Source organism: Cucumis melo, chromosome 7 (assembly GCF_025177605.1).
Source record: "Cucumis melo cultivar AY chromosome 7, USDA_Cmelo_AY_1.0, whole genome shotgun sequence".
Taxonomy (NCBI): Eukaryota; Viridiplantae; Streptophyta; class Magnoliopsida; order Cucurbitales; family Cucurbitaceae; genus Cucumis; species Cucumis melo.
The window spans coordinates 16,169,575-16,194,043 of NC_066863.1; the positions used below are offsets into that span (position 1 = coordinate 16,169,575).

General features: G+C 34.4%; 2 protein-coding genes across 4 annotated transcripts; one reads left to right on the forward strand and one right to left on the reverse strand.

Annotated features, from left to right (window-relative positions):
- Positions 1-1,555: 1,555 nt before the first annotated feature.
- LOC127150389 (protein ALP1-like) lies at positions 1,556-2,595 on the reverse strand. Its single transcript, XM_051088096.1, has 3 exons — positions 2,437-2,595; positions 2,090-2,315; positions 1,556-2,007 (listed from the first exon to the last, which is right to left on the reverse strand). Exons 1-3 carry the CDS (start codon positions 2,593-2,595, stop codon positions 1,556-1,558), a joined length of 837 nt encoding a protein of 278 aa, XP_050944053.1.
- A 3,610-nt stretch (positions 2,596-6,205) lies between these two features.
- On the forward strand, positions 6,206-20,136 carry LOC103495772 (D-xylose-proton symporter-like 2). 3 transcript variants are annotated; one of them, XM_008457435.3, is made up of 14 exons: positions 6,206-6,418; positions 7,152-7,252; positions 8,881-8,959; positions 11,950-12,009; positions 12,100-12,166; positions 12,256-12,380; positions 12,699-12,800; positions 13,299-13,667; positions 13,754-13,801; positions 14,094-14,156; positions 14,387-14,467; positions 14,736-14,834; positions 17,353-17,490; positions 19,745-20,136. In XM_008457435.3, the coding sequence occupies exons 1-14, from the start codon at positions 6,374-6,376 to the stop codon at positions 19,874-19,876; spliced, it is 1,509 nt and encodes a 502-aa protein (XP_008455657.2). In that variant the 5' UTR covers positions 6,206-6,373; the 3' UTR covers positions 19,877-20,136. The 3 variants fall into 3 exon arrangements, with proteins under 3 accessions (XP_008455657.2, XP_016901793.2, XP_050943664.1); XM_017046304.2 differs by lacking the exon at positions 6,206-6,418 and having other exon boundaries at positions 7,153-7,252; positions 8,895-8,959; positions 11,950-11,975; XM_051087707.1 differs by lacking the exon at positions 6,206-6,418 and having other exon boundaries at positions 7,238-7,252; positions 11,950-11,975.
- The last annotated feature ends 4,333 nt before the right edge of the window (positions 20,137-24,469 follow it).

Genomic DNA, 24,469 nt, shown 5'->3' on the forward strand with positions numbered 1-24,469 from the left:
GTCCCATTTAATAATTTTGTTTCTTCTCTTATGTTATGTCGTGCAAAATTAATTCGTAAATCCATAAATTCATTAGTGCATTTAAACCAAATTATTTCCACGTATACGCATCTTATAAATATTGTAAAAAAGAACTTCAACGAAAACACTACATTAATACGATAATACAACAATTGATACCATTACATTTGAAAGCGAAATGAAAATACAAACCAATTAGCTTCAACATAATTTCAAGTTCGTTACATAATAAGACATAAGAAGTTAGAAGAAGAACATGTAGTCGAAGTAAGAAAAGTTTCATTAATACAAATACAACAAACAAACTAATCATCGATTTTCTTGAAGAATGATGCTGCAGTACGGGTACTTCATATTGTCGGAACGTCAAGGAAAGCTTTTATGTCATCGACGTTACGCATAAGTATACACATTAAGCGACACCTATCCATCAATGTCAGCTCAGGGATGGCCTCCAACTGTCGGACAACCTCTTGACGTGTTTGGCTTGCGTCTTGACGTTGTAGGACAGGCCATTCAGCAATACGGTTCAGTTGTTCATTTTCGTACTCAATCGTAGTGCTAACTATGTCCCCACTATCTGCGACATGTCATGCACGTTTTTGCTTAGACCCGCTTGAAACATTCCTACGCTCACTGACCCGAGCGATTCTTGTTCCCATCAAATCATCAGGCGATATGTTCAATCCCTGACTGTACATTGGCGGGAAGTCTGTATCCAGCGCAGCGTCAGCGAAAAATGCGTCATACCCAGCAGGATTGTTTGACCCAACGTCTGCAAAACTCTTGGCCCGGCCTCCTGTTGCACGATCTTTGCCAAACACGTACAACAGCTCGTCATAGTGGGGAAACGACTTATTAAGAAGGCCCTTCGCCACCGGATGACTCTATATAAGTGCAATAATAAATTGTTAGTCCATTTATTAAAATATAGTACTGTAACCATTCAAATGACTAGTAACACACCTTGACCCAATCGTCGAAGACTTCTTTCTCTGTGACGATGCATTTTTGTTCATCATTCCACCCAAAACCACTACACGTTGGGCCACGCATCTCCGCAAGTGCATGGAACATTCTCTTCATCAATTTGATTCGGCTATCGATCGTTGAAGCATGGATATTACAACCTGGGATCTTGAAGGCCATCATTCTCGCCAGTTGATTTAAGTACTCGGGGCAAAAGGTTCCGTTGTCGGACCTCCACCCACTAGCATTGACCAACTCCACGAGGCACTCAACGAGGCCTGCCTCTTCTTCTTTAGTCCAACTGTGTTTAGGTAGACTCGATGAACTTGTCATGCTAGATGTCAAACGCAAACATCTTAGTTTCATTAATTTTCCTATGATTAGATAACATACATACGATTAGTTTCATAGTACAGTCAACTCCTAGTGAAAAACAGTCTGGCATTAATTTACTATCGTAACCAATACATTCAAAATAATCATATTCCAAAAACTATGACAAAATAAGACCCAGTGCAATCACTACTTAAGTATGAAAATGAACAGGAAACATTTAATTTTTCTACTAGTTACGCAACTCCCAAACAGTAAACATTTCTTCTGAAAGGTCGTCCCTCCATTGAGTCCACTCATTGGACGTCTCTATGTAATGTATGTCATCGGCGGCAGTAGTCGCGTGAGTGGAATCAACCTCATCTATGTTGTCTTCTATATCAAAGTTTGTCATCTCTCTATTGATAAGGTTGTGGAGGAGACAACATGTGAGTATTGTGCGACTTTGGACTTTTACAGGGTAGTATGACTTTTCCCGCAATATTGCCCATCGACCCTTCAAGACACCGAATGCTCTTTCGATTATATTACGAGTAGACGAATTCTTCATATTAAAGAACTCTTTCGACGTTGAAGGTGCATTTTCAGCGCCACGCCATTCCTGCAAGTGGTAGCGTTGGCCTCTGTACGGTGTTAGAAAACCATCGGCATTTGGGTTACCCGCATAAACCAAGTAGTAATACCCTGTGATCACATTGCACGATTAAAATGTCGTAGCTGTTAATTGCATAATTTCATTCATATGTACAATGTCGTAGGATATTACCCTTGGACACCTTCAGGCCATTAGGTCTTGAAATGGCATCAAGGAGAATGCGTGAGTCCGCAACTGATCCTTCCCAACCGGCAAGTACATAAACAAAATCTCCTTTTGTGTCACACACGCCAAGTACATTTGTGGCCACCTCTCCTTTGCGTGTTCTATATCTAGCCCGGTCACTTGTTGGAACGTTGACTTTTATGTATGTTTCATCTAATGCACCTAGGCAATTCTGCAACACATAACTAAAGATTATTAGGAAGACCTAACGTCGTTGGGTTTGAAGTACGTAGTTGGAGAGAAATAGGCACCTCAAACCACCTCCATCTTTGATATGTGCAATCACTATTTACTGGTTGTGGTTTTTTCAAAAGCTCGTCATGAAGCCGAATAACGGCCAACAAGACCATGTTAAAATGACGGGAAATTGTCTCACCCGACCGCATGAACTCCCGTTGAATGACACGGTTTTTCACGTTGTGCGCAACAATATGGAGGAACATTGCTACCATCTCCTCAACATCGACGACTTCTGTCGATGTTAGTCCAGCAACGGTCCTCAGTATGTGGTAGAGAATGGCGAAACATCTTCAGTCCATTCTTGTACTCTAGCGACACACTACGTATGAGCCATGAATCATGCGGAAATAAGCTAACTGTCTAATCGTATGCCTTTTGTAATGGGGGATGTGTGTTATCCTTTTTGTGTCGTTATTTAACAGCTCCAACATTAGTACTAACTGACGTTGGGATGTTACAAACGCATTTAGAAGAGACGCAAACTCGTGTTCGTCTATTCTAAATACTAGATTTACACCCTGTTAAAAAAGAATCCTAAGAACGCGTTACATTCGAATGCTATTAGCATAATGACATACTTGAAATTAATTTATAAGTGTTGGAAATATGTTCAAATTTAACATAAATTTTATATTTTATTAATTATTGTCACTAACTTTGTTAATTTGGTTTCAATTTTTACTATAATTTGATCCATTTCGTTATATTGTAAAATGTTTTTTTGTTCATAATTTTTCTCATTGATGTAATTACATTTTCTTTATTTTTAGTCATAAGTATATTCACGTTAATTAATTACCAACTATAATTGTACAAACAAAGGAATTCGTACATAAATTCATTGTATACTAAATCATATATTTGTACAACCAAATCTAATTATATAAAAATGTTTAAAAGTACAAAGAAATAGTCATAAATAAATAAAAATTGATAAAATATTTACGTTGATTTAATAAATTGTATTTTTTTAGTAATATTTTTAACATCGAAATTTAACCCAAAAAAGAAAGAAAAAAACCAATCTATTTTTTCCTCCCTCCTTAGTCTTTCAAGTTCATGGTTAGAATATATTTATATGGGAACCATGTATACTTTTTAGTTATAATTAGATAAGTTATTTTTTGGCAAATGAAATATGTGTTTGTTGTTCATTTCGAGCATAAGCTAATGGTAAGGCGATATTTTGATTTAACAATATTTAACCTTTTAAATATACTATTTTTCATAAAAAAATCTTCATATAATCATTTCTAAGGTTAGAATATATTCCATTTCCATCTCAAGATTCTCATACAAGTATGCACAAATTAACAAAGTTGAATAGATGATTAGTAATAGGGTAATTAGCAAAAAAGCACTAGAAAAATACTAGAATTTAATTACCAAGTTTCAAATTTCAAAAAACTACCAAAAGAGTGAAGTGAGCGAAGGGTTTGAGTTTGAGAAGGAAAATTATTATTAAGTTAAAACAACTTTGTAAGAATAATACAATTTACACGCTACAGTTCGAAGCATTTCATATAACATAAATAAATTATAACGAAAGAAAAGAATTAATTACAAAAACAACTAAGTAGACGACATATACATCGACTTCGTAAATGAAGGAGTTTTATAGCCGTAGTATCTCGTTTACGAATGCTTAAACCTTTACAACCTGAAGATATAGACAAAAAAATGAGCTTCTCATTACATATGTGTGCCGATAAAGATAACGTATTGTAAAAAAAATTAAGGAAAAAACGAAAATGAAACATACCTCAACCACAAATGGAACTTCACAAATCCATGGAACCGTTCAAAAAATCAAAGTGTGAGTACATAATGTATGTAAAAGAAGGTAGCCTCAGAGTTAATTTGATTCCCGCAAAGACATTCAAGAAAAACGCATTTGCGGTACCATTTTGTGTGGTGGACTTGATAACATCATATGTAAAACAGAAGCAACCAAAGAGAGACATAAAATAGAGATCGTTCTAATGTGTTTCATGGAGACATTCAGAAAACAATGATCCGTGTGACAGCATAGTACGCAAACAAACATGGAGCATTGAAAACATCAAGCATCACTTGTGACAGTGCATGAGGAAAAAAACCATGGGGAGAAAAGAGTAGAACAAGCATACTTGTTTGTACAATTAACAATTAAGTGTGAAAATTTTGAAGAACATACAAATTTACAGAATCAAATAATGGAGCATTTTTGGTTGCAAGGGGTCATTCGAAATAAGAAGCAAACAAATTTACAAAATACAAAATCAGTGTTTTGTAAATTACAGACAGAGACAAAGAAGGCAAAACACAGGGGCTGAATTGAATATATCTTTTAGCATAGGAGACATATATCAAGTGTCGTTGGAAATGTTACATTCAAACATGATGAACATACCAAAGAACAAAGAATGGAATGCAAGTAGACCAAAGAAAACAGTAGGTAAGGTGGCAAACGTAATGGAAATGAAAGTAGACAAAAGAAATATTGAAAACAGTGGGTAAAGTGGCAAACATGTTACATTCAAATATTCAAAACAGTAGGTAAAGTGGCAAATGTAATGGAATGCAAGTAGACCAAAGGAATTTGATGAACATACCAAAGACAAATGGAAGTATACCAAAAGGGAAAGATAGTCGAACATGGAATGGAAGGAGGAAGGCTCCATTATATAGTAAAAGGAGTATCAGCCAGCAATAATTAAGTCCAACAAGAATCCCATAAAAAAGGGGGTTTCATAAATGCAGTCAAACTTCAAGCAAGTAGCAGGTCCAACAGAAGTACACAGTAGGCATGACATTTTTTTTACATAGGCTACAGGAATAGATACAATTGAGGATCTAAGAGCAATTGAATACAACAATTGAAATGAAAGATGTTCTAAAACAAATCAAAACATGTTCAAGATACATAATTCCAACAAAATTTATCACATTAGGAGGCAAAACAAGTTATGATCACATATGGACAGAAAACAAAGGAATACATGTGAAAAACAGAGAGTGAGGATGAGTAAACAAATTCGGAATACATGTGAATGACAAAGAGTGCGAAAGATACAACAAATTCGGAATACATGTGAAAAACAGAGAGCGCGGATGATTAATCAACTTCACAGAGGAGGCATTAAACAAAAATTGAATAGAAGCCCTAAATTAAACTCATAACTGCGAACAGGAATGAATATTGGACCGAAAATAATATTGTAAAATTGCAAAAAACAATCAGAATCACCACCACAATACTCATCATAGGCTGACCATACCTTTGGTGCACACCGAGAACCCTTATCGTGCTCCGCCATGCCCGTACTTGAATTCCTTTCACCGATTTAGTGTAGCATCTACGATAAAATGGTTGTTCGGTATAAAAAACATGTAGTAAACTCGTTCTAGGACCGGCAAGAGTGGGGAGCGACAAGGGTTTCTTCGTCAGACGAAAGGTATGGAAATATGGAGAGAGAATGAGAAACGTTTCAGAGATCAGGCACGTTGGTGGCGACCGATCAACGAAACAAAGAGAATAAGAAGGGTTTCAGGAAGAATAGGGCAAAAAATGGAGCACGAACAACACGAACATATCCTTCGAAAGGGGACGAAGGAGATGTAAATGAATTTCAAGAGGAAAGGAGAAGAGATCGGTAAAAGGGAGATAATCAGAAAAAAAGGAAAGATAATGAGAGGATAACGGAACGAAAATCGCGAGAAAAACTACGACGTACCGACGGGTAACACCCCTTTGATATTTTGACTTAAGAAAATCAAACTAACTTAAAAGAACGGTCAACTACCGTAGTGCCTAACAAAAATTGAGAATATATTATTAGTAATAGCCGGAGAGCCACGTCACATCCGCTGGTATGTCCTTCTAGTGTTCGCTATCATCGTCTCCATTTCCTTTCCGAAAATTGTTCTGAAATTCAGAAGGCCTTCTTTCTTGGATGTGACTTGCGAGTAGTTGTTACGCTGCTCAGTAGCTGAAGTGGAGCAAGAGCAATGGCATACGATCATCGGCACCCAGTTCTATCTTCTCTCGGAAAGGTTTTCTTCTCTTACTTAATCTGAGATTCGTACTTCTTTGACATTTTTTAAACGGACGTAATAGCGTCCACTTTGCTTGTAAAGTGCGAATTTCAGCATAACTACTTCGCTGGAGGAAGAAGTTGAAAATTGAATTTTGAATTTTTGAACCGGGGTAGGTAATGGGTTTTCTACCAGGAGAAGATCGCGAAAAAACTTGTCGCTTTTATCGTTTTCTTCAACTTATCAGATGGTTGTTTATATGGAAGTGTTAAGTGTTCGAACATAAATGGGTGTTTTTGTTTTTTGTTTTTTTTTTGTTCGTCTTTCTTTCGTTTGGAATAGGAGTATCAGTTGGTGAAGAATGTAAAGAGACTTCGGAATTTTATCCGATGGGATATGTGCGATAGCTCAGCAGAACACAGGGAACTTTTTCTAATTGAAATACTTTTTATAAAAGGAACTCTGTCAATGCATTACATATATTTCTTGCCTTGCCATACAAACAATGCATGAATTATTATTATTTTTTTTTGTTGTTGTTTTGTGCTGTGTAATCTTCGACAACCTTGTGTTCCATCCCAATATAGAGTCAAACGCTCAAGTACACAGAGAGCATTCAGTAAAGTGTTGAACTATAGAATTAACAAGCAGCAATGATACAAACTTTTATGCCTTTGATTCCAAGCATTTACATTTTTCTTTCTCACTGATTACTATGGTGTTAGTAATTACCACTGCTTCCTTCCTCCAGGTAGGACAGTCATCTGGTGAGATTGACAATGTTGAGGAACCGTTAGTTCCTGTTGAGTTCAAAAACTCAGAGAATTTTTCTGCCAGAGCTGCAATATTACCGTAAGTTTCTCAAGTGAATTTTTTCCTCCTTTCATTTCGTTTGTATGCTTGCTGTTGGTGTTGACATCACTAACTCTCAATTATTGACCTTCTGTTCCACCCTGTGCTAATTATATCGGCTAGTTGATTTTGAGAATGGATTTCACATGTCTCAATTTTTTATTAGTTGCTTTAACGAGTAGAAACAATCAAATTACTGTACATGATGCAACTGGAGCACCTTTCTGCGGATCCATTTCGGACTCTATGGCTTATTCTCGACAGACTCCGTGAATTAACCCATCTTCTGTATGCTGAAATAACTACCCTTCTACTAAGTATGCATATAAATGGTATTTGGTCTAATGCATTTATCATCATTTATAGCCAAAGTTTGGGCTTGTCATTAAAGTGAAAATCAGGGAATTATTGATCCCAATAGTCAAGCATATTAATCAATATAACTCTCTAGGTCCAATATTTTTCTTTCATTGAACAAAATTGAGATTGAAAAAGAGCTATACCTTTGTTTTATGATCTAAGCCACTACCATGTCTTCATCGCTTAATAGTTTCTCTACCTTGATGGCATTAAAAGAACCTTCCACACTAGTTAAATAGGCTCTTTGTAACATTTTGGATTAGGTTTTATATTGCTGATCTTTTGAATGATCACCCTTGACTCAATTAAAACTTTACTTCCTTAAAAGATGCCCATGAATGACAAGCTCTTGTTCTTGAATCTTAACCATCTCCATGTTCACCTCAACTATAACTTAAACGGGTGTTACGGGCAAGGAGTGGAGGTGTAAACCCCAGAGTTATGAAGTCTAGGGAGTTATGAACTCATGTGACCCAGAATGTAAGGAGTTTACAAAGTATAAAATTGATGCTTTTGAGAAGTGGGGCCCGCAAACATCTGGGGCTAAACAGAAAATAAAGTTCACAACTTCACATCCCTGAACTCCATACTTCCCAAATCCTTGGGCCAAACACCCTGTTAACAGTTTATTGGCATAATCTCGGTCATTATAGTTGAGATTTTGGATATAGGAGTAAGAACACAACAATGAATGGAAGAAAGTTCTTGATGACTTCCATTGACAGCAATTTCAACACCACGCCTTTGCACTTATCCTCTTCTTTCATGGAGTTGTTTTGATGCCACTACTCAATGATCTTAGTTTTAGGTAGATTTAATTATAATATTAGCTCTCTTGAAATAAGTCTTGTGGTATTGCAATTGATCGTGAGTTCATAATTGTCATTGTTTCACAAACAACAGTACCATGCTTAATTATTTGAGAGGGGTCTGAGTTTACAACTTTTCTTTGTTGCACATATCTTCTCTTTCTTCCGATTGTCTTCTTAAATCTCTAGAAATATAGCTCTTTATTGATGTAGTAGTATCTTGCTCAAAAATTTTCCTTTCATATGAAATAGAAAATACAATCCTTTCTTCATTTGCCACTAACTCAACGTCAGGTAGAATTTGTACTTTCTTTTGCCTGGATACTTTGTACTTTCTCATTCTTAATGAAATTATTGTTTCCCATCCAAAAGATGTGCAATGAACTGTGGCATCATCACAAGTAAAATGAAACGATTAAAAAGTACACTTTATGAGGGGTTTCCCATTTATAATTTCAGATTTCTATTTCCAGCGCTTGGAGGATTACTTTATGGCTATGATATTGGTGCAACATCCTGTGCCACCATTTCTTTACAGGTATAATTTTTATTATGTTGTAGACAACATCCTATTTGTTGTGCTACTACGGCAATTTTATGATTGCTGTAAAACTTGTTGCAAAAAGAACTTTGTGGTTCTCCTTCTTATAAAGTTGATGGTGATAAGAAGTTACAATGTCTCTGGTTAGGTTTATTTTGGAGATTCCAGACTGTTATGTTCAATTATCCTTCTTATAATGTGTAGGGTTGAAAGAATATGTTTTAAGTTATCTAATTTCTTCCATTCTCTCCTCTTCAATGAGGCTTGCAATGCAAATACTGTTAGTGATATATAATTAAATTTGCCTTCAATCACTAGCTTAAGTTTTTGGGTGAATTGGTGATTTAAGATGGTACTAGAGTAGGTGGTCCAAGGAGATCTTGTGTTCAAGCCTGCATTATTGTTCCTTCCCCAATTAAAATTGGTTTCCACTTGTTGGGCCTTACAAATTGTTAGAAATAATGAGCTTAGGTCATGATGAAAGCCCATGAATGGTTAAAATTTACTTTGCCTAATTTTTTATTCTTTTAATTAGGCTCGCGTTGCCTATAAATTTCCCCTCTTTGTATCTTCATGAATCATTAGAAAATAATAAGATTTTCAACACCGTGGTTTTTCTCCCTGTACTAGGGTTTCCACGTAAATTTGTGTGTTTTTTGTCTCTACTTTCAATGTGGTATCAGAGCAAGACATTGATCAAACCCCAGACAAGACAACTTGTGATGGAAATCAAACATAGAAGACAACTGCCGATATTAGTGCCGTTGCCGCCGATGCTCGGATCAGCGCTGCCATGGACGAACTGTTCCTTAAACCCTTCAGATAACGCCGGCCAACGTAATTCCGTCGATTCTGCCATCGTTCGTGTTGCCAAACACCTCCCATGCATCGTAATGCACCACCCACGCATCGTCGCCGGTCCTCCACACGCTAGCCCATCCTGCTCAGATAGCACCGACCATCCCTTCTGTGCAACCCTCTTCTTCATCTCGGCCTAGACTGCTCCTGATGCCCCGCTTCATGTTCTACCACCTAATTCCAGCCAGCCACCACCACTTCTGCAGTCAAATCTGTATGCCTTCCCACCCATTGACCTTAGTTATCATTCCGATGTTAGGAATCCTAAAATTCACTCAACATGAGGTTGGTGAATCTACGACACATTCCGACCCTAACGTTCAAGCTTCCTCTTCTTCTTCAAGAATAGCTCAACAGCAACTAGGGGGCTTCGAAAACAGATTGCAGCAATTCAATAATCAAGTTTGCAAGCTTTAGAAATCCTTACATGGGTTGAAACAATCACCAAGAGTATGGTTTGACAAATTTGCCACTTTCATCAAGTCTCAGGGGTACAATCGGGGGCACTTTGATCATACCTTGTTCACTAAAGTCTCCAAGGCAAGGAAAATTGCAGTATTGATTGTCTATGTCGATGACATTGTGCTTACTGGATATGATACCGATGAGATCGTTCAGCTAAATAAGAAGATGGGGTTTGAGTTTGAAATCAAGGACTTGGGAAATTTGAAGTATTTTCTTGGAATGGAGCTAGATCCAGAGAAGGCATCTTAGTGTCACAAAGAAAGTACACCCTTGATTTATTTGCTGAGACAGGTATACTAAGATGTCGTCCTGCTGTTACACCCATTGAGTTCAATGCCAAACTTGGAAATTCAGGTGACAGGGTTCCTGTTGATAAAGAAAAATATCAGCCTCTGATGGAAAAGCTGATTTACTTATCTCATACTAGGCCTGACATTTCCTATGTTGTGAGCATTGTCAATCAGTTCATGTAGGCACCTTATGAGGACCACATGGAAGTGGTTAACTGGATTCTGAGCTATTTAAAAGAACTATTGGTAAAGGTCCGAGATTCAGGAAGACTGACAAAAGATTTGTTGAAGCTTATACTAATTCTTACTAGGCTGGATCTATTGTTGATAGAAAGTCTACCTCAAGATACTATACTTTTGTGTAGGGCAATCTTGTTACTTGGAGAAGTAAGAAGCAAGAAGCTGTGGCTAGAAGCAACGCTAAAGCCGAATACAAGCCTATGAGTTTGGGGATCTGTGAGGAAATCTGGCTTCAGAAGATGTTGTCTAATCTTTGTCAAGACTTGGAGGTGCCTATGAAGCTATTCTGCGATAACAAGGCAGCCATTAGCGTTGCCAATAACCCGGTCTAACATGACAGAACTAAACATGTGGAGATTGACAAACACTTTATCAAAGAGAAGCTTGACTATGGTAACATCTGCATTCCTTAGATACTCTCGTGCCAACAGATTGTTGATATCCTCACAAAGGGACTCAGACAAAATTTGATTTGTGTGTTAGCAAGTTGGGTCTTTATGACATTTACGTCCCAACTTGAGGGGGAGTGTTAGAAATAATTTGGCTTAGGTTATGATGATATTTCGTGGGTAGTTAAGATTTACTTTGCCCTAATTTTTTATTCTTTTGATTAGGCTCGTCTTGACTATAAATTTTCCCCCTTTGTACCTTTATGAATCATTAGAAAATAATAAGATCTTCAGCACCGTGGTTTTTCTTCCTGTACTAAGATTTTCATGTAAATTTGTGTGTTCTTTGTCTCTACTTTCAATATAAATATTTCAAGCCCCTAAATGGGAGTGGGGTGGGGTAGGGATGATATATAATTAAATTTACCTTCAACCACTAGCTTAAACTTTTGAGTGAATTGGTGATCTAAGAAATTCATTACTGAGTTATAGAGTAAGAGAGTATCAATTTCTAGAAGACTAATGAGATGAATCTTTGTTGAACCTGTACTTGGCTAGATTGAAAGTAATTTAAATTGGTAGAGAGGAATTAGCTGGTGCCTAAAATAGAGCAATTAAAATTCAGAGAGATCATTTATTCTTTCTGATTTCGACATCCAGAGTTATGCAACTGCCCCTTTCTGTAAAATTTGCTTCAGTTTCTTCTCATCTTATTGTGGTTCATTTCTGTTTTCTTTCCTTGCAGTCAGCATCATCGAGTGGAATATCATGGTACAACTTATCTTCTGTGGAAGTTGGTCTTGTAGTGAGTCTAAAAATGAAATTACGAGCCTATATTCATGGATAGAATGATAGTGTTATTGGTTTGTTCAAGTTTTGGTGCTGAATTTTGCAGACTAGCGGCTCCTTATATGGTGCCTTGATTGGCTCTGTCTTGGCTTTTAATGTTGCTGATTTTCTAGGTTGGTTATCTTAAAATATGAAGCAGAAAATGGTAATTGGTATTTTTGTCTCATTCTCTGATTAGTTTAATACTGAATTTTCATGAAAGGGAGAAGAAGGGAGCTTATTCTGTCAGCTTTAATGTATCTCGTTGGAGCTATCATAACAGGACTTGCTCCTAACTTTGCTATTTTGATAATTGGCCGCTTCATATCTGGAACAGGAATTGGATTGGTACCACACTTAATGTTTTTCTTTTTCTAATTATTGATGTTATGCTTTTGTCAATATTTCCAGTCTTGATTTATGTTTACATGAAAATATGCACACAACCTACGATATGTTGATTAAGATGATAAGTTACCAAGGATAGAAGAATTATATGTGTATGGCTTCTTTGATGTCGAGCAACTAGTGAGATTTATCTGGTATTTATTTTTTTACTCCCAAAATGTTGAGTTAACGATGGACCTTATAAAGTTGTAATAAATTTTATTATACGATCACTCTGTTTGTACTCTGAGCATTTAATTTCAGTATTTTGTCTTCTAGGCAATGCATGCAGCGCCAATGTATATTGCTGAAACTTCCCCCAGCAAGATTCGTGGACAAATGATCTCTCTCAAAGAGTTTTTTATAGTACTTGGAATGGTTGTAAGTGCTTCTATCTTATCCTGTTCTTTAATTACTTTAATATAAGTTTCTTTCATTCTGCTTTCTTTTCTTAATCTGGTGAATCCATCAAATGAAGATGTGTTGTATCTTGTGTAGAAAGCAGGTCTATTTCAAAATATGAGATACCAAAAGAGAATACAAGGATTTTTAGCCGAATCAAAAGGACTGCACTCTCCCTTACCAAAGTTTACCACAAAAATATCACATGCCAATACGTTGTTCCCTTTTCATAACCAAACACAACTAACATACCAACTATCATTTTAATAGAAAAGAGCTTGCTAACCAACGGGCCCTTCTCATGCCTCCCTAACGTAAGGGCTGACTATTGGAGGCCTCATAGCTGGTCAAAATATCTGTATTGGATTTTTTTTTTTTTTTTTTTTTTTTTTTTTTGCTTCTCTATCTTGTCTGCTGTATTTCAAATTTTCAGTATATCATTCTAAATGTCTGTATGCATGGAATGATGCTCTGTAGTTCGGTTACAGCATTGGTAGTCTTTTAGTTGAAGTGGTTGCCGGTTGGCGCTACATTTATGCCGCCAACACTGCAATTGCGTCGGTCATGGGAGTGGGAATGTGGTGGCTACCGTCATCTCCCAGATGGCTACTTTTATGTGCCATACAGAGAAAAGGAAATATGGCAGAGTTGAAAGAGCAGGCTATAAGCTGCTTGCACCGGCTACGGGGTGCAGTTATTGGTGAGAAAGCTTCTGAAGAAGTGGATGAAATTTTGGAAGAGCTCTCTTTTCTTGGTGAATCAGAGGAGGCCTCAATAGGGGAAATATTTCAGGGAAAGTGCTTGAAGGCCCTAATAATTGGTGCAGGATTAGTATTATTTCAACAGGTATTTTATATATTCGTACAGTATTTTCAAGCACAGAATTTGTTTATCGTTTGCTTATATTTGGAATTGGCCTCAACTATTGGCAGATAACTGGTCAACCAAGTGTGCTATATTATGCTCCCTCTATCTTTCAGGTACCTTTATTTAACAAGCGAGTTTTAAATTTCTAATGCTGTACTTGGCAAATCTGTGTATCTTTCCTCTACTCTCTCTTTCTCTGTTTTATTACTTATATATTAAAGCAACAAAGCATATTTTGTAAATCTTATAAGAGGGAATGAGATTTCCTCTATTAGAGAAGGATTGGAACAAAAAACTAGACAATCAAGAGTACGACGAAGCAAATGTTATCGGGAAGCTTACAAATGTCTTACCCCTTTGTGCTAACTTAAAATGTCCTTGTCTTAATGTCACATAATTTGATAGAGTGCAGGATTCTCTGCTGCTGCAGATGCGACCCGGGTGTCAATTTTACTTGGTTTGTTGAAGGTATTTGTTACATAGATATGCCCATAAATCTGTCTTAAATACAAACTCCTACAAGTTCTGTGAAATGAGAATTAGCTTGTAATTCCTGTGCTAGTTGGCATGTGTTGTCCAATTGTCTTGCTAAACTGAATAAATGCTTCCGTTCTCTCTTAGTTTCTTCATCCTAATGCTTGAATCCATGTTTCCTGATCATTTCATGAAGTTTTGAACTAATTTTTCTAAAACTGCAGCTATTGATGACTGGAGCAGCTGTTCTTGTTGTTGATAGACTTGGGAGGAGGCCTTTACTCCTTGGAGGTGTATTTGGGATTGTAAGTCTAATTTGTAAATTCCTAGGATTTTTCTCATTCAAACTTTTGAACATAATATGCATGGGGCACCATCACCCTGTACGCAAACTACTACCAATTGTAGTTCTATTATTTTGTTCTTTTCCTTTGTCTTTCTGGCGTCAATCCTACTGTCACAGCATATCAATTGTTTTGAAGTACAAATAGCAGCTCTTTTCAAAAAAATGCCTCTTGACTTCACAAGATCATTATCCTGTCCTTTTATTTATACACTGTATTCATGTGACAGGTGATTTCTTTGTTCCTCTTGGGATCGTATTACCTTTTCCTGGGTAATGTGCCTGCTGTTGCTGTAGTTGCGCTCTTGCTATATGTTGGTAGTTACCAGGTATTTCGGATTTTCCTTTTGTTTTCTCATGTATGCGGCTTGACAATATGCTCAAGTTATGCTCCGCTGTGTTGGTTTCTACCATTCTTCTTCTGTTTTCTTATGTTGAAATGATGGGCCGACGGTGTTGTTTAGTGATTAAAAATTAGTTTTTGTCTTTTGGGAAAAATTCCTTATGGTACCAGGATCTTGAGCCTAGTTTTCATTTGGACCCTAAGTTCTAAAATGTTAAACCTTTATACCAATTTTGAGTTTAATTTTCAATTGGTCCATAAGTTAAAAAAGATTACATTTTCATCCTTGCATTTTGAGTTTAGCTTTCCTAGATGCTAGGTTTGAATATTTTACATTTTACCACTAATTTTCCCTTACACTCACTTTGGTCTTTTTCGTTGATCAATTTTAAATAATTATTATGTGAAGTTCTTCTTGTTAGTGGTGATGAAAATTTCACGAAAACTAATTTAATTCTTGGGGGCTTAAAAATATAACAAAGCAGTAAAATATTGAGAACAATTTCGAAAACTGAAAAAACCTACGGGCCTACAATGGAAAATACCAAAAATGCCCTGTCGTCAATAACACACCTAATATATTGTGTACACGATCGTTTAGATTTGATACATGGTCGTTTAGATTTCATTTAGATTTGGGTAGCCAAATCCAAACGATTTTTTTTCAAGATTATTTGGTACGTGATCGTTTAAATTTGACTAGACGATCGTTTAGATTTTTTTCAAGATTCTTTTTGTACACGATCATTTGTATTTTAGCCAAAACGATCGTTAAGATTCTTTGGTATACGATCGTTTAAATTTGAATATTTTTGGTACATGATCTAAATGACGTTTTTTCAAGATCTGTTTCGTACACGATCTTGAGCAACCAAATAACAATTTGAAAAAAAATAAAAAATAGATCTTTTATATTTGGTACACGATCTTGAACCAAATAATAGTTTGGAAAAGAAAGAAGAGAAGAAGAAGAAGAGAAGAAAGACAATGGAAACAAAAAAAATTGTAGAAGAGGAAGAGAAGAAAGACGATGAAAAGGAAGGGCAAACTTGGAATCTTTGAAAAAATAACCACCTTCATGAGCTTTTTCATTTTGTTGCACATATTTTATTGGTTTGTTATATTTATGAAAATTTCTCTTAATTCTTTTAAATAAATTTATAAACCATAACACAAAGGACTAAAAAGAGTATTTAGAGAAAAAAATCAAGGGCCGGGACCTAAGGACCAAATGAAAGAAGCAAAACTCAAAACTTAATGATATAAGTGAAGGGTAAAAGTGCAAATCTTTAAGTCTAAGAACCAAATGATAGAAACAAAACTTAAAACAGAAGGGTAAAAAGGTAATATTGTAAAACCCAGGAACTAAATGGAAATTAAAATCGAAGTTTATTGGTAAAAGTCTTAATATTTTGAAACATAATGACCAAATGAAAACTCTCCAAACATATTTTTCTTTTTAGTTCTTTAATAAAGGACAATAAGTTTTTTTTTTAGTAAGAGACAAGAATTTCATTCGATAAAAGATAAACGGGGTGATAGAAGAGGCAAGGAGATAAAAGCAACTCCTTCCGAAGAGACAAATTCGGGATTTCATAAATGGTATACAATCAATACTAATACCTAAAGTAGAAAAATTGACCCTTTTTTTTTGTTTAACTTTAAACAAGAGAAAAAAAGTGTTCAACTATTCTCTCAGAGATTTAGTCCGAAAGAAACCAACACATCTTCCAAGACAAGTCACTTCAATGGTTTGACCGTTTTGATATTGCTAGAGTCAAAGCTTCCTTTTGGTGCTCTTTTTCCAAATTTTTTTCAGATTATCCAGTTCAAGATGTTTATCTTAACTGGAATGCTTTTGTGCATGCAATGTAATCATGCCAGCATGACATATAGTACTCTATCTCTGATTTTAGTGTTGCTCTTATTCGGATGTGATGAGGACGATATGAGTTCTTTTTCCCTTGTAATTGTGGTTGGACTCACTTGTTTTCGTAGTGTATATATTTGCAAGTTCTTTCTTTTGGATAAGAAACATTTCGTTGATTATGGAGCCATCTCTTCATTATCCCATGAGTCAGTCACTCACATTTGTTAAAAGTTTATTATTTTTTTATTTAAATAAAAGAAAAAGAAATTACAGTTATTGCTAATCACATGGCAGAGTTTTATGGGCTTTTATTTAGTCTTTATATGAACTTTTGCCCCCAATAGCCTAAAGTTCTGGCAATGCCACTCCGGAAGCATGTGGAAATATTGTTGCTATATTCAACCTTTGTTTCAATGCTAGCATCCCAAAGTAGTTTACGCTTCTTAGATGAGGACCAAAATATAAGCAAATGTTCTATTCTTTGCATGAACGCTTCTCAAACGAGGTTTGTTCAAACTGCAGATAAATGTTTTATTGCATGGATACCTAAGATTCTGAATGGCCGTTGTTTAATAAGTTCTCTTTTTCCTCTAAATATAGGAGTTTGAGTTGAACTAAGTAAACTTTTTTGCAGTTATCTTTTGGTCCCATTGGTTGGTTAATGATTTCTGAGGTTTTTCCATTGCGGCTCAGAGGTCGAGGGCTCAGTATAGCAGTGCTTGTGAATTTTGGAGCAAATGCTCTTGTGACATTTGCATTTTCTCCACTAAAGGTACGCCAGTATATCGAATACTAAAAATTTACAGTCCAAAATGGTAGGCATAATTTTGGAGCAAACTTACAATTATAGAATCAGTATAATCCAGATATATTTAATCTCAGAGTTGAACCAACAAAATTTCAAAAAGGTACATAGAATGTGCCGTTACCATTTTACATTTGATGATTAATTGTGAGTTGAACTTTATCCAATGATTATGTTAGGATTTCTCCCTTAAAAGATGGCAATAATCCCAACAAAATAGTAGAAACAGAGGCAGCACTCTGTGATTTACTTATATTCAATAAACTTCAAGGTTCATACAAGAAAATACTAAGAGAATAACAAAGAAACTGCAAGAAAATACACACCAAAATAGCCCAGCCTTATGATATGGCGGACGGCTCCTCCCTAAAAGACAGCAGTCTTTTCCTATATAAAACCTACCTCACAAGTCCCTAAAATTATTATATTTACCTCATCATCCGTGGGCTGAACCAGCATCATTCTTTTCTTCATTTCTCTTTCCTAGCTCTGTCCCATGTGTAATTACTTTCTTACCCTTCCTTTTGTATTGATGAATAATTGGGGTCTCACTGATTACAAGTTACAACTGTACACATTCATCAATGACAAATGTCTTTGGGACAAGTGCTGGGTCACGAGGTTGTCCCATGACTAGAACAACTGCTTTCAAAAAATGATAATGATGATGCCATACAATCTCTTGGTGATGTTCAAATTATAAACAATTCTTTTGCAACTACAACTTTCTCATAATTATGAACTGAAGGAGGACTTACTTTTGCAGTTTTTTGGGCAGATTTCTCCCCCAGCCTTCAGCTTATTTCCCCTTCTCTAATACATCGTTCATCTCTTATAAAGAATATCGTGTTTTACCACTTAAAGAATCTACTTAAATATTGTTAGAACAATATTTTCCTTGATTTATTTTACTAAATTCTCTTTATTTCCTCTGGATTTGGGATTTTTTTTGTTTTCTGTTATCTTCAGTGTTGAATGCTCTCTGTAGAGATGATCCTATTTTTAGAATTTTTTTCCTTCTCTTTTATATTATGGTATCACAGTTGTAGGCTCGTTTTTTCCTTTTTTCTCAATTATGGCATTAATGTCAGGTGCCACTGATGAAGATGACACACATGCTGTGATAACTCTACCCACCCTATCCCTAAACTCTTCCAATGTCTATTGTTACTCAAACTTAGTAAATACGTTGATAGACCTATTATTCACCAATATAGCAGAAGGAAAAAGAAAGTAGACATGTGCGAAAATGAGGGAAAGCACGGAAGTGATGAAGAAGTAGTTAGTTAGAAGCATTATAAATAATCTTTTATTTTGAGAGGGAAAGTTAATTAAGATTTTTGAATTGTGATAGTTCTCTATTTCATCCTTGAAAGAAAGGATAACAGTGATGCCCTAGTTCATGAATTGAGATACTCTCAATTCATTTCATACTATGTTGATATAGTAACAAGAATCCTATCTTGATTACTATCAATAATATTCGTAAAGTTCTTCAAACTCTGGTTCCCATCATACGTCCACCTCTTCTATTACACCTCTAGTAACCATCCAAAATGCCAGATATGTGCCGAACTTTGGCACACTGCCTTTGTTACAACCGCCTTAACCTTGAGTGTCACGCTCCTCAAAATTTTGCAACCTCTTTGTCTCCTCAAGCACATTTTAATCAGGTCTCTTTAAGGCTCCTAGTCTGGAAAATAATAGGATTATTAGGAGAATATTAGTATGGTTATTAGAAGGGGCATATTAGTAATTAGATAGTAAATTTGTTAGGGCTCTTAGTTATAAATAGAGGGAGTGAGTTGAGGGAAAAGGTATGAAGAACTTTGTGGGGTTTCCTGTGGGGTCTCCTTTGGGGAATTTGGGAGAGGATTGTCAGTCCTCTATTATTTGCTATTGGCATACTGTAGTTTCATTTTTGATTTTGCAATATATGTTTCTATCTTTAAGTGTTTTCGTTTGTTGTTTGTGTTCTTGTTAGGAGGTATCCTAACAGTCTCCCCTCAAAATGTTGTCACCCCCCCATATTGAATCTGATCCTGTAGCCCCTTTCACTCACTCTGATGTTTGGCTGGTTTCTTGAATAAAAAAATAAGATTATGATGACAACTTTATTTTATCTTGGAATTGTAGTTCCTGTCATATGCTGTTTATTAGACATTGAATAAGGTATTTTGATGGTTCAAGTAAGAAAATAAAAATTTACTTCTGATTGCAGGAATTGCTTGGAGCGGGGATCCTTTTTTTCATATTTGGGTTGGTAGCTATTCTGTCTCTCGTCTTTATATTCTTCATTGTACCAGAGACAAAGGGACTGACCCTCGAGGAAATTGAAGCCAGATGCCTTTGAACTCTTTCAACCAAAATACAAGATTATCATTTCTATCTCAAAATGAAAGTTTTAAAGCTTTAAGTCAAATTCCTTTGTGAGGAGATGATACATGTTTTAGGGGGCCTAAACTAATTCTGTGATGTGCCTTCCCTTGCTGTTTACTTTCTACTTGATAATCAGGGCAGTGGGTCTTCCAAGTTCCAAATGTTTGATACCATGCTCGCTTGAATTACATATCCAAACACATGTTTATAATAAAGATGTGTTATCTATGAACATTCTAGTTTTTTCTTTATTGGTTAACCTCTTATCAACGTGGAAACAATGTATTAAAAAAGAGACAATGCAGGGGCTTGAACATGAACACAAGACCACCCTGAACCATCTGCTCTAATACCATATTGAACTGTCAATTCACCTAAAAGCTTAAATTGATAATTGAAGGCAAATTTAATTATATATTACCTCTCCTCACAAATTGTGTCTACCCATTTCATCTTCAATTCATAGTTTCAAATATCTTGTAATTTGATGAACTTCGGTATAGAGGTCGTAGTTGTTGGACTACATTCTAAGCTATAAAGCCTTTTGAGAAGCTAACATAAATATATTTAAGTAGTTGAGAATGACATATACTTCTAAGCTAACATAAATATATTTAAGTAGTTGAGAATGACATATACTTCTTTCTTTCAAGTTTTGTTCATTCTTTTTTCAAACGAAAGTTTATAAAAGAACAACTAAACATCAAATATCAATCTCTCTCGAACATGAAAGATAATAGAGAGGAAGGAAAGAAACCTCTCCAAGAAGAAATCAACGGGTTCTAACTTCTAAAGTATGAGTAGTTTTATTTTCCTTTCCAAAAATTTTACAAAAGTGTAAAACATTTGTCAAAAAATGAAGAAAGAGAACAACGTAAGAGTAGTAGTAGTAATAATAATAATAATAAAACTCTAATCAGTTTGATATCTCACAATTTAAAAGCAATTTGATTTAATCTTGAATCCACCTCTGTGAAGGGGTTTGCACCTATCTCAAAAAACCAAATATATATTTAGTTTCTAAGGGTTGAAATCATTAAAATAGCTTCAGTTTCTAAGGGTTTGATTGACCAAGCAGTAGATATTGAGATGTATTTGTCTCTAAAAGGATGAGTATTCCAATAATGAACAATCCAATCAGCTAACGAACAGGGGGCAACCAGTCTTGAGTAAGTAATGTTGACATTCATCTTCCAATAACCCTTAACGGCTAATGGATGGATTAACGTTCTGAGGGACAACTTCGTTTCTTCAATGAAAAAATCTCTAAAACTTTTTCCATAGCAACACTAACATCCTTCTTTTTCTCTTTTGGGTGTTTGGATGGTCATGATTATGTTTGTTTGCTTTCGATTTGAGGGGTATTTAACTACTTCCATATCTTCCATACACTGTATTCAAACTCTAATTATTTATGTTTGGATCATTGTTAAATGATGTTTTTTTCTTTTATGTCCTATCATTGTTTTTTAATTCCCTTTTAGGAATATAGACATTAGTAGGCTTCTACAAACACTTATCCTTATAGTTATAGAATCTAAAAACTTTCCTTTTATAAATTTGAATTATATTAAATTAACAATAAAATTGTATGAATGGTTGTATGGGTATTATTAGACAAATAAATGTAAGAGATTCTCATGTACAGGCTTTTATTCAAAACAAACACAATTATCAATCATTTCTAGGCATTCGTAAAATAAATTTTATGGAATAGACAATGATTATTTAAATATGTCAAACATTTGCATTCTCAACTATCCATAATCCATACATCTAAAGATTTTGGTAATCTGCATTTCCAAAAAACAAATGGTCCGGAAGGTTTTTCTAAGCACAATAAGAATAGAAGATTTGAAGTACAAACCTCTTAGTCGCTAATAGATTCGTATGTCAATTAAATTATACTTGCTTTGACTCTATCTTTGAAGTTAGTAGTATATTTGTATGCTATTTAGTTAGGTTCGTTTTGGTTGAATTAGGACATTTACTATGCATATTTGGAAAAACATGAAAATTTGTTGGGATTGAAATGTTTGATTATGAATTTTCTTTTCAAGAGAATGTGTATATTTGAATATACACGTGATGTTAAAGGGTAGCAAAATGTGCACATGTTTCCTTTGTGCCAACGATAGACATTATATCGATGTACAAAATGGCATATACTTGACTTGTTTATAACTCAAACCTACCTAAGATATTATTGCTTTATATCAGTCCACTGTACAAAGTTCTCTAACTTTGCATCTCTTCTAATCTATATTTTAAATACCCCATGAGCAGTGTGGGGATGAATTTGATACTTAGTTCACAAACAAAGAGGGGTTTGGATCGTTGGATTGGAATGAGAAGATTGTGGAGTAAAACTCTAAACCAGTCCTAAAACTCGAAACCAGTCCTAAGTTTTAGAATTGTACTGCTTCAAATTTAGACAATTTTATGGTTTTTTCTTCTTATTATTATAACACATGTAATTTTCGGACGAGTACAAATAAGAAGCAATGCAATATTATATTATTATATATGAGTTTTGATACTACAATATATTCATACACTCATAGGTGTGCTTTTTTAACCTATAATATTTTTCTATTTTTCTCTACCTTGTGGATGAAGAATTACCTGTTTAATTTTTAGGTAACTCGAGAGAGATGAAAAGTTTAAGGTATATTCAATGGTATTGTTACAACGTATTCATCTCTAAACGAATTGACTTATGGTTCTTTTTAATGCAAACTATTTATGATTAACAAAGCCCATCAAGTTAGTCATTTCTTAAATATTCCAGATTTGTCATTCTATCTTTTTCTCTTCCTCGCTCCAATTTCTTTCCATGTCTTTCTTCATTTTCTCTTCTTTATTTAAGTCGTTTAAATTTGGGTAATCAATGCAAAAAACAGCAAAATCTAAACGATCATATATAAATGATCTTTTTTTTTACGTCGTTTTAAATTTGAGTAACCAAATATGAATGTGTAAAAAATCGTGTATAAAGAATCTTGCAAAAAATAATTTAGATTGGAGTAGCCAAATGTAAATGATGGTGTAAAAAAAATAAATCATGCAAATCTAAACGATCGTGTACCAAAAGAATTAAAAAAAATAGTTTAGCCAAATATAAATGATCCTATACCAAATTTTGAAAAAAAAAAAATCGTTCCAAATCTAAATGATTGTGTAACCAAATTTAAACGTATCCAAATTAAACGATTGTGTAACAAAATTAAACGATAGAATTGAAAAAATAAATTGTAGCCAAATCTAAACGATCGTGTACCAAATATATTAAGCATGTATTATTGATGTGACATTTTTTGTATTTTCCACAGTGTGCCTATGAACTTTTTCTGTTTTGGAGTTGTTTTATACAATAATGTAAATATTTGGCCGTTTTATTATATTTTTTAAAGGATCCCTATAAAAAAAGTTAAGAAAATTGCATCAAATGAAAAAAATTTAGAAAAAAACAATTCATAGCTTTTTTGTATATTGCAAATATGATAAATATGACAATATATCAAAGGGTATCGACGGCTATTAAAGGATTATTAGAGGGTTATTAAAGGATTATCTACTTATAACTTTACTGTTTTTGTAATTTAAAAAATATAGTGACATAGATATTATTATAATAATTTTTTTTTGTTATTTTTACAAAGACCTCGAAAAATTAGGGTTAAATTTAATCAACTCCATCATTAAATGATCATTGACTTATTTGAGCACTAAGGTAGTTTCATTGTTTTTTTTGTATAACTTGAGATGGTTGATATGTACTCATTTTTGTGGTTTAAACTCAAAAAATAAAAAATATAATATTAACGTGTATTTGACTCCCATGTTTTGTGTATCTATATATATATATATATATATATATATATATATATATTATCTTTGTTGAAGCTTCGATTTCTATGCTTTATTATTACAATGACTTTTTAAGACAAATTAATAAAGGAATCCAATATTATTTTAGTATAACAGATGAGAGTATGTGCCTTTTAACCTGTACGTATCAATTACTATCGACCACTAATCAGTTATACCCATAAAAACCACTAACAAAGTAAATTTTGAACTAATTTTCAATTTATTACATATATTTCTCATTTAAGAAATCAAACAAAATAGGTAAACATAATAATAATAATATTATTATTCGAATGTATTTCAATTTTTGTGCTTTTCAATCTCCATAGATAGTCATGCTCGCTTTGGCATTTATCGGATTTATTTTCTTTAGTATAAAAATTGAGGGGTGGAAACCATGCCAATTATTGCTAGCTAAACTTCTTTTGTTATCATAGTAAATTTATAATATATAATTTAATAAACAATCTTGATCATACTTTTAAACACTACACATAAGTGTGTGGATTTTAACATCTAACTTCAAGAACACAATACATATTAACAAAATTAATATAATCTATCGAAAGGATCCAAAATAAAATACGAAACAAAGAAAGGAAAGCACCAAACTAATTACATAGAATAGAATGCTCATTTAAAAAATTAACAAAAATGTGTAAAAGTATATATATATATATATTACATACAATAT

Excerpts from the sequence above, each read along its gene's own strand:
- LOC127150389 (XM_051088096.1), bottom strand. The coding sequence starts at position 2,595 with ATGGTAGCAATGTTCCTCCATATTGTTGCGCACAACGTGAAAAACCGT. Across the intron at positions 2,316-2,436 it reads TTTTGAAAAAACCACAACCA|AATTGCCTAGGTGCATTAGA; the intron begins GTAAATAGTGAT and ends TATGTGTTGCAG. Across the intron at positions 2,008-2,089 it reads TGGCCTGAAGGTGTCCAAGG|GGTATTACTACTTGGTTTAT; the intron begins GTAATATCCTAC and ends ATGTGATCACAG.
- LOC103495772 (XM_008457435.3), top strand. The coding sequence starts at position 6,374 with ATGGCATACGATCATCGGCACCCAGTTCTATCTTCTCTCGGAAAG. Across the intron at positions 12,167-12,255 it reads TAATGTTGCTGATTTTCTAG|GGAGAAGAAGGGAGCTTATT; the intron begins GTTGGTTATCTT and ends TTTTCATGAAAG. Across the intron at positions 13,802-14,093 it reads ATGCTCCCTCTATCTTTCAG|AGTGCAGGATTCTCTGCTGC; the intron begins GTACCTTTATTT and ends ATAATTTGATAG.